The sequence below is a fragment of the Varanus komodoensis genome, unplaced genomic scaffold (assembly GCF_004798865.1).
Source record: "Varanus komodoensis strain SLA01 unplaced genomic scaffold, ASM479886v1 scaffold6_2, whole genome shotgun sequence".
Lineage (NCBI taxonomy): Eukaryota > Metazoa > Chordata > Lepidosauria > Squamata > Varanidae > Varanus > Varanus komodoensis.
Window position 1 is genome coordinate 3,123,079 of NW_025336346.1, and position 13,186 is coordinate 3,136,264.

The 13,186-nt window shown below is 48.7% G+C and overlaps 1 protein-coding gene across 2 annotated transcripts in view; it reads right to left on the minus strand.

The window, feature by feature from the left end:
- The window catches only part of CACNA2D2 (calcium voltage-gated channel auxiliary subunit alpha2delta 2), a 658,873-nt gene that overhangs the window by 56,962 nt on the left and 588,725 nt on the right, over positions 1 to 13,186 (minus strand). For both annotated transcript variants that reach the window (XM_044451244.1, XM_044451243.1), the window contains exons 15-16: positions 5,076 to 5,165; positions 4,722 to 4,793 (exon numbers count right to left, since the gene is read on the minus strand). In XM_044451244.1, the coding sequence (XP_044307179.1) occupies positions 4,722 to 4,793; positions 5,076 to 5,165 (162 nt within the window). The remainder of the gene's footprint in view (positions 1 to 4,721; positions 4,794 to 5,075; positions 5,166 to 13,186) is intronic.

A 13,186-nucleotide genomic window follows, 5' to 3' on the forward strand; every position in this document is an offset into this window, starting at 1 on the left:
AAGCCGTTTAGGGCTTTATAGGTCATAACCAACACCTTGAATTGGGCCCGGACTTCAATGGGAAGCCAGTGAAGCTGATGGAGAAAAGCACTCCTTGCCACTGCTGTCATCTGAGCTTCCAGTGGGTCGAGGAGCACTCCCAAGCTGTGGACCTTGTCCCTAAGAGGGAGTGCAACCCCGTTCAGGACTAGGTTCAGGTCCCCTTCCCTGAAGCCCGATCCGCCAATCAACAGGACCTCCATCTTGTCTGGATTGAGCTTCAGTTTATTGGTCCTCATCCAGCCCATTACCTCAGCCAGGCACCGGTTCAGCACAGCCACTGCCTCACCTGGATTGGTAGAGAACGAGAGGTAGAGCTGGGTATCATCAGCGTACTGATGATTCCGCAGCCCACACCTCCTGATGACCTCTCCCAGCGGTTTCATGTAGACGTTAAACAGCAGAGGGGACAAAATGGATCCCTGTGGTACTCCATGGCATAACTGCCATGGCGCAGAGCCATAATCCCCCAGCATCATCTTCTGGAATCGGCCATTGAGATAGGAGTGGAACCACTGCAAAGCAGTGCCTCCGACCCCCAATCCTGCTAGCCTATCCAGAAGGATACCATGGTCGATGGTATCGAAAGCCGCTGAGAGGTCCAGGAGAACCAACAGGGACGCACTCCCCCTGTCTTTCTCCCTGCACAGGTCATTGTACAGGGCGACCAAGGCAGATTCAGTACCATACCCAGGTCTGAAGCCGGACTGAAATGGGTCCAGATAATCAGTTTCCTCCAAGAGTGCTTGGAGTTGTCCCACTGCCACCCACTCCAACACCTTGCCCAGAAACAGGATATTGGCCACCGGTCTATAATTAGTGGCCATCTCTGGATCCAGTGATGCCTTCTTCAGGACCGGTCGGACTACCGCCTCCTTTAAAGGGGCAGGTACCCGGCCCTCCCTCAGAGAGGCGTTAACCACTTCCAAGATCCAGATCCCTATCCTGTGCTTGGCGTTGTTAATTAGCCAAGATGGGCAAGGGTCCAATAGGCAGGTGGTGGGACGTACTCGTCCAAGCACCTTGTCCACATCATCAGGCCGAAGTAACTGAAATTCATCCATCAATTTTGGACCAGACGGCAACATTGGCACCTCCCCAGAAGTCTCTGAATCCACTCCCAGTCCACTCAGTGAAGTATATGGTGGCTGTTAGAAGAGTTGTACAGAACTTGGTTGTTGCTCTGCAGTGCTGCCAAAATCTGCTATGTGTTGGGAACAGAGTTGAGTCGGTGACTCAGTCCCATCGGGAAGGCTGAATCTGGAGTAGGCTGCTGCCAGTGGCTGCAGTCCTCCTGGTGCTGCGAACCTGGAGATTTCAAATTCCCTGGGAGTAAATTGAATGTTGATCTAAGACCTGTGTTTTGTTCTCTGATGCCTACTTGCTGGCTTCCACAGGACAAAGGAGTTTTAGGTTCCAGAACAGATGCAGAAAGAGCCACTGCGTTTTAGCAGTGACTGCTGCAAGCACAAGCATCCCCCGCCTATGGAACTGAAATGGAAGAAGCACCCAGAAGCACCCAGTCCAGTCCAGCCACACCATCATGCTTCAGGGTTGCTAGATTTTATAATGACCCAACATGGACAGCAGGTGAAGGCAGCCTCAGCAATCATGAACATCTGTGGGCTGAGAACCAAGCACAATTCAGCCAGCGAGTAACCTGGGTAATCAGAAGTGGCTTTGTCTAAAGAGTCTGGCTCTAACTGTCAAGGTGCAGCCCAGGAGAAAAATTAGATCTTGCTTAGAGGCTTCATCCTTTACTCCAGTTAGGATTGTTCAAGAGGGCTGAATGTCTGACCAGATGGTCTCCTGGGATGCAGCTCAAAGCAAACTGCTCCCAGCAGCCTAGCATTGCAGGGGGAACAAGAGCCCTTCCCATGATCGATGGGGACACTGTCCTGGCTCAGGCTCTTCTATCCTAGCTATAGGTTTCCTTAAGAGGAGTAGATTTTTCTTTGACGGAGACACCAGTGTCTGCACCTGCAGCAAGCCACCATGTCAAATTCGACAATGCGCAGCATGGAATAATTGTTGCAATGGAGCTGCCATGCTGCTTTATGAGGCAATAACTAGGCTCCCCGGAGAATAAATGGCTTGGTCTTTGGCCTCATCACTTACCAAGTCAAGAAACAGATCATTGCCTGCTTAAAAACAAGCTGACATAGAATGCCATGGCAGGTCTATTACTGCTAATAAATCTAAACAAACACGAATGCAGGAGCATAAGGCAGATGAGACAGACAATGGACTCACGCTGGGATTCTGCTCCTTAGGGAGGGGGGAGGTATTTCTGATCTATTTAGTGGAGTTCGTTTGTCTGGCAAGTCAGCTGCCATCATGAAGTGCGACAAGTGTCCTTGAAATACTGATGGCACAGACGGTGCAGCCATATTGTTGCTGCTGGCTTGTGGGAGCTCCCCGTGGGCCCTCACCTGGGTACGAGTGGCCCATGGCCTCCTGACCTTGGCAGAGTTGCAGCACCGGGAGCTCCCAGGCCATCCACACAAGGCCCTGCTCTTACGTGTCTCACAGCTCATCTGCGCTTGCGGGTTTTGGACACATCACTGCACATGTTCTGAGGAACTGCGCCCCACCCTGCTGCTTCTCGCTTCCTCTCATGAGACAACTGTGGGCACCAGGTGAGGTTAAAGACACTGCGGGACAGCAAGCCCCCCAAAATCTTGGCACTCACAGCAGGAATATCTGGGTGAAATTTCCCGTCCTGCCTTAGGCAGGGGTATGGATGATGTGTACATTACGACTTCTGGTATGTTTTTAAATCCGTATAGATTATTTCTCACTTGAAGGCAGAATTGATTTTCTTGCTGCTAACTCTAATTTTAGGTACCGTGACACTCAGTGCCCTGGTTGGGAGTGCAGCCCTTGAACCCTATTTTAAGACTAGTGATGCGCTGGGTGAACAGAGGGACTCGTGCAACTGTCCCTCTAGCACAGAGGCAGGCAACTTTTAGGGCCATGCAGGGCAATTAGGGAAACTGACTGAGGCACAAAAGACAAGTAGCTTGCCCAGGAGACCTGAGCACAAAGTAGAGCTGGGGTCTGGGCTGAATGGACCAGGCACATTTTCCGCATCCATAGCTCAGCTCCATGGACCCCACTGCACAGAAGCGAACGCCTTTTCTCCTCCCATCTTCCTGCCACACAATTCATTCCTCCCTTTCCCTTTCTCCGCATTCTGCATCGCCAGCCACAGACACACGCTCTCTTCCTCTGGGTGATGCTTAGGGGAGCACCAGGAAGCGACCAGGGCCACACCGCTGCCCGCGGACACCACACGGACACACTAAGCCACGCGGCTTCCCTCAGAGAGGCTGACAAGCCGCCCTAGGGGAGGTTAGAAGCCACTCGAAGTTGCCACGGCTTCTCGCACGGTTTAGAGAGCCATCCATGCCTGGGCGTGTTGCCTGACCCTGAGCGAGAGAGAGAGAGAGTCCGAGTCTCTTGGCCGGAGTGGTGCGGAAGGGCTGCTGCTCCGGCCGAGGATCCCCGACACCTTGCAGCTCCTCCTTCTCGGGCCCTACTCAGGGGCATGGCTGAGGGAGTGCCCACGGGGCTCCGCTCACCCACGAGGCAGCAGCTGTCTGGCCCTTCCCACCTGCCCGCACTCAGCACGTGAAGCTGTGGCCAGATGGGGTTGGGGGGCATTCTGCATGTCAGCCTGTGCCCGCCTCCCCACGGAAGCTGCAATGCCCCCAGTTGAGCGGTGCGGCAGGGCAGGGCAGGGGTGCCTCCCTTCAGCCGCACTGCACCCTTTCCCCAGCCCAAGCGCTTGCTAGTGAGGGAGGCGATTCTGCCTGTCAGTCGTCATCCTGCTCCTCTCAGGGCTGCGGTGCAGCATCCCCCGGGATACTGGCTGACGGAGTGAAGGGGGCAGCCAGTGCCCGAGGAACACTGCTCTGTCCAATTGTTACGGGGGCAGAGCTGGGTCCACAGGCAACTCTAAGCCCAGGATGGCTCCACGCATCAGCAGAACCTGGCTGCTGCCTGCTCCTGCTCTATCCATTCGCTGCCTCGCCCCATGCTGACTACTCCAGCAGGTCACAAATTGGGTCAGGGAGATCAAGTCCTGGCCAGTTTGGAACTGATTCATAAACAATTTCTTGACATGTGAAAACACCTTTTCTGTTTACGCATGTTATCTATTTTTATTTATTAATTAAAAGCTTTTCTATCCCGTCCCCTGCAGAATGTCTTGGGGTGGCTTACAATAGGATTCCATAGGGCTCCATAGGCAAGAAAGATGCAGAACATAGGAGACTCTAAGCGCTTTCTCGCTTTGCTCCCCCACTACTTGGTGCTTTCTGGACTTCTAGTGCTATAAACCAACAGTTATGGTATAGCTAGTCTATCTCTTCTTCCTTAACAGACTTTTTGTGGAAAGAAAAATGATGGAAGAAAAAGTGGGAAAGCACAAGAGTATTACAAGCTGAAGATGACACCATTTGCCTGGACCCTCTGAAATTCCGTGCAGAACACAGGACAAAAACACAACCCAAAGCACCCTCTGTCTCTGTCTCACGGAAACACACACCCCACAAGCTCTTCACCAGAAACTCTTCTCAATGACCATTGTGGATCCACAATAGACAGGTTAGAGCAGAGGTAAAATCAGCTGTCGGCGAAAGTTAGAATGGGGAGCACCCTGCAAGGTGAAAGCATACCTTCTTCTCACTGCTGCTGTCCTCGGTGAGGTTGAACACGGGCAGGGTGCCCGTCACCACCAGGCCCAGACCCTGTCAAGAGCGAGAAGGCACGATAAATACAAGGCACTCTTTATAGGAGGCCAGCCGGTTCAGGAGGCTTGATAGTGCCTCCCATGCATGTCACTGCATCGCTGGAGAAAACCGGAGAAGAAGTCAATCTTTTGGGATGCTGGGCTGGGCTGGGACCCTGGAGGGTGAAATGGTATCAAGCAATCTTCTCTTATGAAGCTGCAGTGTATGGGCCATGCCAGCAAAAGAACATGAAAGCAATAGACCAGCTGTGGGATCTTGCAGAATGGCTTCTTCTCTTACCAAAGCATCCTGATAGACGTTGGTCCACTGAACCTGTTTTGCTTTGTTTCCTGCCAAGACCATGGGTCTTCCAAGGACATCCAGATATTCCTGCAGGGAGAGGAGAGGAAGAAAGACGTATATGTACCTTCACCCTGTAGAGGAAACATGATACATAGCATGCATGCTCTGGCTTTTTCTCTCTGTCAGAGCTCCACTCGAAATAAGGAATATTTCGTCAAGCTAATTCCTAGCCTGGAAAAGCATCAAAGGGTCCACTGGAGGAGAAGAGAAGGAAATGCCTGCTAGTAACAGTTCTGAATGCCAGTGGAGGTGGGAGACCTCTTCTTGTGCTGTGAGAAGCAAGGGGGATGTTTTCGGTGCCCTCAGGCAGAACGCACAGAAAGCATCACAAAAGGATGGAAAAGGAGACTGGACTAGCCAAGACGCTGCCATGATGAGATCGGTGCCCCATATTGTGTTTTATGCCTGGGTGAGTGTATTGCTTACTGTTGCTTGTCAGCCCTGCTTTCCCGTGCCCAGCGCAGCACAAGGACGGCAAGGCAATCTTTGCTGCAAAGAAGGGGATCTTCTGTTTCACAAGGAAAAAAATGCATGGAAAAAATGAATCCTGCCATGGGGCTTGCAAAGTTCTCAACAGACCCAGGGAAGAGGCACATACAGCACACCTTTGCATAACATTTGCTTGTGCTGGTTTATATGGCCAGGAACACATTTAGGGAAGCTTTCAGAGAGCCCCCTGCCCAACTCTGTTCTTGCAGGGAACCAACAAGATCGCACTCTCGTCATCTTTCTCCTGACCAACTGTACAAACTGAAACTCATCCAAGAAAACCTGGGCCATGCTGTGCCCAAACCTGTCCTCAGTCAACTGTTGCAGCACTGGAGCCTGAGTCCCAGCAGCTGAGAGGTTTTTTTTTATCATGGAAGTGCTTAGCAAATATATTACAGTGGGCCTTGGATAGGTCTAGGAGGTCTTTGGGGCCAGCTTGTAATAGACCCTGGATTACCCTAAAAAGCTGCCCTTGGGTGGCAAATAGAAGACTGAACAAAGGCAATGAGATCCTGCCCCAAAGTGTGCCTGATTCTGGGTACATACCAGGGTTTGATTGCCTCCACTAGGAGTTTTTCTTCATCTAAGCTGCCTTCTGCTTTCTTTCTGCACTCTCAGCTCTGAGGAACACCATGGAGCCTTACGAGCTCTGCTACTGTGAGGGCTCTCCAGAGTGGCTGTGCCACCTGTGCGGGTCATCGCCATGTTCCACAGATCAGCCAGGGCTTCCACAGGAGTGCCCGTCACCACCAGCTACAAGTGTCCCTAAAGCCATCTGGAGACTGCCCAGATCCATTCGTCTCTGGGAATGGGCCAACTTAATGGGGCTTCTGCCCTTGTAGAGGTGAAAAACTGCCATCAGTCTAGATCCCAGGAGGTGGTGATCTGACCACATCAAAGGTATGGGTGTCTCAGCTGCCAAACACCAAACCACTTGCTGACCCCGCACGTTGTCAAACAGCATCTATTTAGAGAAGGTAAACTAACTGATATGCCACACAAAGTACTCTACTCGAATCCATCCCTTTCAATTGATTTACTCCCTGCCCTATTAAATTATTCTTCAGATCTTCCTAATCCATGTATTTATCACTCAGTTAATTCAGGATGATCCCAAATTCAATCTCCTTTCCCTTCATTCCTCCCACGCATCTGCTGAAAGCTCAAGAGCCACCTGCCTGCTTCTTTCGCCTGTTATAATTCCCAGCTGATGCTGACTTGTAGCAGTGTAAGACAAAATAAATAAATAAATAAATAAATAAATAAATAAATAAATAAGATCTGTTGCTCATTCAGCTAGGTGCATTATGAAAGACCTCTGGAACTCATCCTACATAGGTCCACCCCGGCAAAGCCTCTGAGATCCAACCAGATCGCTCACACTTCCTGCTCTTCCCAAAAATGAAGTGGCCTTTTCAAATGCTCCATTTGAACACCCTTGCCTTTTGTTTGTTTGTTCACTGTTCAACTGGAACGCCCCAAAAAGCCCAATTAACCTGCTGCTGTTCCTCCAATCCTGTTTCCTCTTATCCCAAGCAAACACACACACACACACACACACACACACACACACACACACACACGAGTGAAACTGGAAGGACAATAGAGAGGCCCAGTCTCTCCTCTGCTCTACAGGCAGACAAGGGCCTGGTGGATTTTGGGTATGAGCCTCTGTTTGAAGAGGGATGGGCCCAATTTGTGAGGCTGGGCTGCTTACTCAAGAGGTGTCTGCGTTCTGAGTTCCATGCTCTGAAATATTCATTCCGCTCACCCAACATTTATCTCTAGATTTACAAGACTAGGTTAAAAACCATCTATTTTCAGCTACTAAAATGTTTCTCAAGTTGGCCAGGGCTAAACTCTTGAAAGTAGAACACTACAAAAAAGAAAATGCCAAATGGACAGGACCGAGCGGCTCATTTCCAGGGAACTTCCTTCTGCATTAACACACACACACTCAGAGTGTGAAGCTCTGTAGCCTGGGAAAAAAAACCTCATATGAAGTTGCAGATGAAAAGAAAGACTTCCCTATAGAACAGCAGACCTGGAGTTGCAGGTCAAAAGTTACTGGATTCCTGAGAGACAGATTCTGTTGTTTTCTTCTGGGAACAAAGGACATAATTGTTGAGATTGGCTTCTGTTCAGAAAATGCAAGTCAGCTGCAAAATTGAGTCCACGAGTTAAATCCTTAAAATGGAAATAAGTCCTGGACACAAAACTCAACTGTCTCCTGGGTCATTAATGGGGACATCTGCTGTATGGAATATCAAATAGAGCACCATCATCCACCCACTTGATAAGGATCTCTGTGCAGACAAGTTCAATCAGCAGAAGAGACGCTGTGCCACAGCTTGTGTGGTCTACTGTTTGGTAAAGTTCATGTAGTACGTCATGATGCAGACAGAAAAAGAAACAGCAAGAGTACAGAGAGAACTAGCCTCTGATGCTGGGACATAAAACATTACAGAGCTCCAAAGTTTCAATGAATCTCCCTTACGGTATCACATAAACCAGTATTATGGCAATACCCAAATTGTGGCAAAGTTATCAGCTTTGGCACCTGTGCAGGCTTCCAAAAGCAACACATATCCTGGCCTCCCCCCACCCTCCGTTTCTTTCATGCATCTCACAAAAAACACTTTAACAACCAAAGCTTTCTCAAATAATCAAGATTCTGGTTGAGCAAGATTGGGCTTCTTCGAAGAAGTTTCAAAAGGCGTGCTAAAACTTGCTGGCCCCTTTCTCAAGAATATGACCCTATTTTTGAAGTACTTTGTATATGCAGAAAAGCGTTGGGACTTTAATATTTGACTCCTCATTTATACTACCAAAGGGGCACTTCAAATATTACAAAAATCCCACCAGGGGAAGCACATGTGTAAATGATACACATGTCCCTATAGGAATTCTCCTGTGTATAGGTTGTGAACAATTTTATTTATTTATTTAATCTCTGTACTGCCCCATAACTCAAACTCTCTGGACAGTTTACAACAATGCATCATAAAAACAAAACAATAAAATACAAACATAAAAACAAAGCAGCATTGAAATAAATTTAAAATAGCTACAATGTACAGAAAAATTGACTCAGTAATTGGAAAAATAAAATCATTTGGGATAGCTTGTCTCCTCTACTCTTTGGGTAGCTGAGTAAAACTTTAAAGGCTTCAGCATAAAACAGCATCTTAGCCTGTTGCTGAAAAGATGACTGGTTTGGCATCTGGCGGGCCTCAGCGGGGAGGCTGTTCCTAGGATGGGGGGCCGCCACCAAGAGAGCCCTCCTCCTTGTTGCAGCTATCCAAGCCCCCCTTGGAGTTGGCATGCAGAGAAGGCCCCAGAAGTTGAGTGTGGTGCCCAAGGGACCACTGCTGGGAGAGGTACTCTAACAGGGAATTGTGTGTGCATAAGTTTCACTGTGTGTGTACATGCTGGAACGCAACAGCTCACTCTGGCTTTTTCCATGCCTGTATTCTCAAGGAAGTACACCCATGTGCAGTCCTACAGGAAAACTAATCCCCACGTAGAGGTGTAGGCATTTTGTTATACTTCGAACAGTCCTCATAATCTGCACGCCAGCATTACATGGATCCACGCAAGGACAGAGCTACGCGACGGTCAAGCTCCCCTTGCTTCACCTCCTAATACCCAGAGCCTCGGCAGAAAGACTAAAATCACACTGCAAAAAATAAAAACAGATTAAAGTCGCGCGGGGAGGGGAGACGGGGGCCCTGAACTGAAGTGCTCTGGAACCAGCCCCCCTGGTCCCCGACCCGCTCCGGGGGGCTCCGCCGGCAACGGGGAGGGCTGCGGGCGGTGGGGGAACGAATGGCAACACCGATTCCGCGGCCGAGAGCCGCCTCTGTTGCCTGTTTGTCTTTTGTAAGCATGTTAAGGGATCGTATGTGCCAATCAGTCCTCACTGTCAGCATGAAGGAAACACGCCCTTTCCGCAAATCGATTAACCCTCCCTGCAGGTTGCCATGGTGAAATAAGGCAGGCACGAGCTCCAGCCCCGGGGCGCTCGGGGAATGTATTATTCCGGACGATTTGATACAGGAGAGGGAGAGCGAGCGAGCGAGAGATGTAAAGGGAAAACAGCATCGCAAAGGGAGCGGGGAGACGCGCAGAGTGAAGAGAGAGAAGAGGAAAGGAAAAGCCCGATAGGGACAGAATTATTGAAATTCAGTGCAGAAGGACGAGTCGGTGCGAAGGGAAACTTGCGTCACGTCCTGCAGATCACGAACTTGTGGCTCGGGTTTTCATGGTTCTGGGAAAACTATCTTCCCGCCGCCACTATTCTGTACCCTTGCAACGAAGGCATCGCCTGCTATTGTTGCTGTTCGAGAGGAGACGCAGCACTGTCCCCCGCAGGGCGGCCGCCACAGCCAGCGACGCAGAAAAATTCCTGCAGAGGCCCTTCTTGGGCAGGGAAGCTGCCCTTCGGCCGTGTCGGCCGATATTCCGACGAGCCCAGAATGGTCAATGCGGAACTGCAGTGGCTCTCCGGGGCTTTAGGACTGCTGCTGCCATTGGCCCCTAGCTCTACCTAGGACCTTCCACATGCAAGACATGTGCAGCACGAGTGAGCTACAGCACCTCCCTAGATTACCTGTAGCATGACGCATGTGTAAAAATATATATATGGATATGTTTTTATCTCAACCTTCAACTCAGGAATTCAGGAAAATGCACTCAGTTTTCTCATCATCTTCACCTTCATGCAAGGTAGACGCAGCTGACCAGGAGACGGGTCATTGAGCTCCAGGGTCGAGTGGGGCCTGAACAGAGGTTTTTCTGGAACTGTATCAAAGGAGAAGCTGGGGTGGGATATGGGGTGCTCTTAATGAGCAAGTCACAGCCATGCAACTTTTGTGTGTGTCTGTGGAGGGGGGGGTGAGTGGTGATGCACACAGTGACCAGGTTTGCATGGCTTGCAAGCCTGAATGGTTTCCGTGACTCCATTTTTTCCTCTCAGTCTATTGGTCAGATGGTTCCCATGCAAATACACTTCCAACCCTCCTTGCTGTCTCACCATGCCTCTTACCAATCCCCCTGAGCAAAAGCCCTTCTTCACTGCATTGTCCTCTTATTATCCTCTGCTACCTTTTCTTGATTGGTCCACTGAGCTTTTGAGGTGGGTTCTTCCTCTTTCCCCTTTTGATGGTACATTCATCTCTTTAAAGGTTCCTAGCCAAGCCAGCCCCCAGAGGTTTTTTTAATGCTACAATAAACAGTTTTGTTGTGATTTCTCCCTTCACTTTTTACACATTTATCCATTTTCACCTTATGGCATAACATCAACAGGGTGATAGGCAGAGCACTCAGCCAATAGGAATGCAGTGAGTGTTGACATATGTGTTGCTAGGAGACTGTGAGCAGAAGAGATGGGATGCTTCCCGAGCCAGCTTCAGGTTTCTTGCTATCACTACTCTGAATATCACTTGCAAATAGAATCTAAAGGTACTCCTGGAAAGATGGTTCTTACAGAAAATACATAATTACACTTCCACTTTTGACGTGGACAGTGACTTATAGGGCAGCTCAATACACGTACACTAAACATAGTGAGCACCATGTTTGTTTTCTGGGTTTTTTAAAAATATTACAATAACAGATTTCTAATTAAATGAATAGAGTGTGGTAGCATTACATCCATGCTAAGTGTGTGTATCCATATATGTATGCATGAATGTATATCTCCACCTATCATATCTGATGGTGGGAAAACCCATTTCCATTTACCTTCATTTGAGCAAGATGGTTCATGGAAGTGATTTGATTTGCTGTTCCTCAGGACTGAACAGCAACACTAGAGACTTTTCTACATGTGGACACTGTGTCACTTTTCTGTCTTTCTAAAAGCCTTTGGACTTTCCCAGGTTTGAAAGAAAGATGATGGAAGCAGCACAGTGAAAACACGGGAGGACTACAGATGGATGATGAAACTCGGTGGGCTGCCGCCTCCAGTGAAATGTGAATCAAAGAACCATGGTGGCTCCACAGTATAGCCTTGCCTAGAAGCAGCTGAAGTCCTTGCAATCTCCTACCAGTCCTATCACACCTATGCTTTTAGTCCATCGGGAAATTGATCTATCTTGAAAATAAACACACTGTGGACAGAAGTATTCATTCCAGTTTTTACACAAAGAACTTTGCAAAAACTGGAGTAAAACTCGCTGTCAAAAGAAATACGTGGCGGTATGAAAGGCTTGGGCATGTTGGTGTGCCTGAGAGTCTGGTTTCCTCGGGCACATCCTGAGTATTGCGTTATTCGAGGCAGACAAGTACATGCACACAGCCTTTAGAACATACTTGATAGCAGGAGCAAATGAGGCCAATAACTCAACATCTGGCACGGCTGCATGGCAGCTTTGTTTTACTACGCTAATTTCTACACTCTAGCAAATGCATCAGATCTGGGATATGAGCGGCTCCATTACTCTGCCTGATCTATTCCCTCCAAGACCTCAGGCAGATGAAATCTGACGTTTCTGATGACAGGCAGTTTAATCATAGGTTCCCATAATTGGACTAGAGACTTAAGGCAGCTGAGAGTCCAGTTAAAGTGTGATTATTTGATGGGTGTGCTTGTTGTCTTGTTTGTGCATCAGTGAAAGACACACAATGGCCGCTTGCTGATGCGAGGGGGCCTCCGAAAAACCATCTCTATCTCTGCCATAGTCTGTCTTTGGGCAAATCCTAATAGTTGTTAAAGGTGGTAGGAATTAAGCAATAAATATTGTACATTAAAATGGTCACAATTAGCTATCAGTGGATGAAATATTTCCAAAATGGTGTAGACTGATTTACTAAACCTGCCAGAACTTTGGTTGGCATGTTAGCACTGTTTCTTTAAAAAAACAAAAACAAGGACAGTCCTAGGCTTTACCTGTTTTCCTATCAGGTGGATCCACCTATAGTTAAGGAAATACAACAGGCATCTTCAGTGCCATTCTTCTTGGTAGAAAGGCAGAGTACAAATCAATCAATCAATCAGTCTGTCTGTCAGTCAGTCAAAACCCTCATTATCAATTGAAAAGGATATCAGGTTTGTATCCCTAATCCTCAGACAACAACAGGGTAGGCTGATTTTTGCCAGGGTGTCCAGACTTTCTTCTTAAGAATGCCAAGCTGCAATTCCCAGGACTCCTAGATGGAACACTGTGCCATGGTCTTGTGTGAGATTACTTGGAAGCAAGTCCTTTTGAATGAGGGAGAGGGGCATAGCTAGGTGAACTACTTGTTCATAAGAATGCTACTAGAGCAGGACTAGAATTCAGCCCTCTTGAACAGTAACTCAACTCCTACCTACATTCTTTTATGCCCTTCTACCTGATACCTGAAGGGACGTGGCAGGACACCTAAACAACCAGCTTACGCCTCTGGCAAGAGTAAACTATCCCCTGCCTGACCACCCACTGGGTACCCACTCAAGAAGAGGGAAAGGGGTGACAGAGAAATGAGGGGAGAGTATGGTGGTCCCACCCACCCACCCATGCCCTCAGTCGCAACTACTTTTTGCATGCAGCCGCCAACAAATCACACCCAAGAGAATG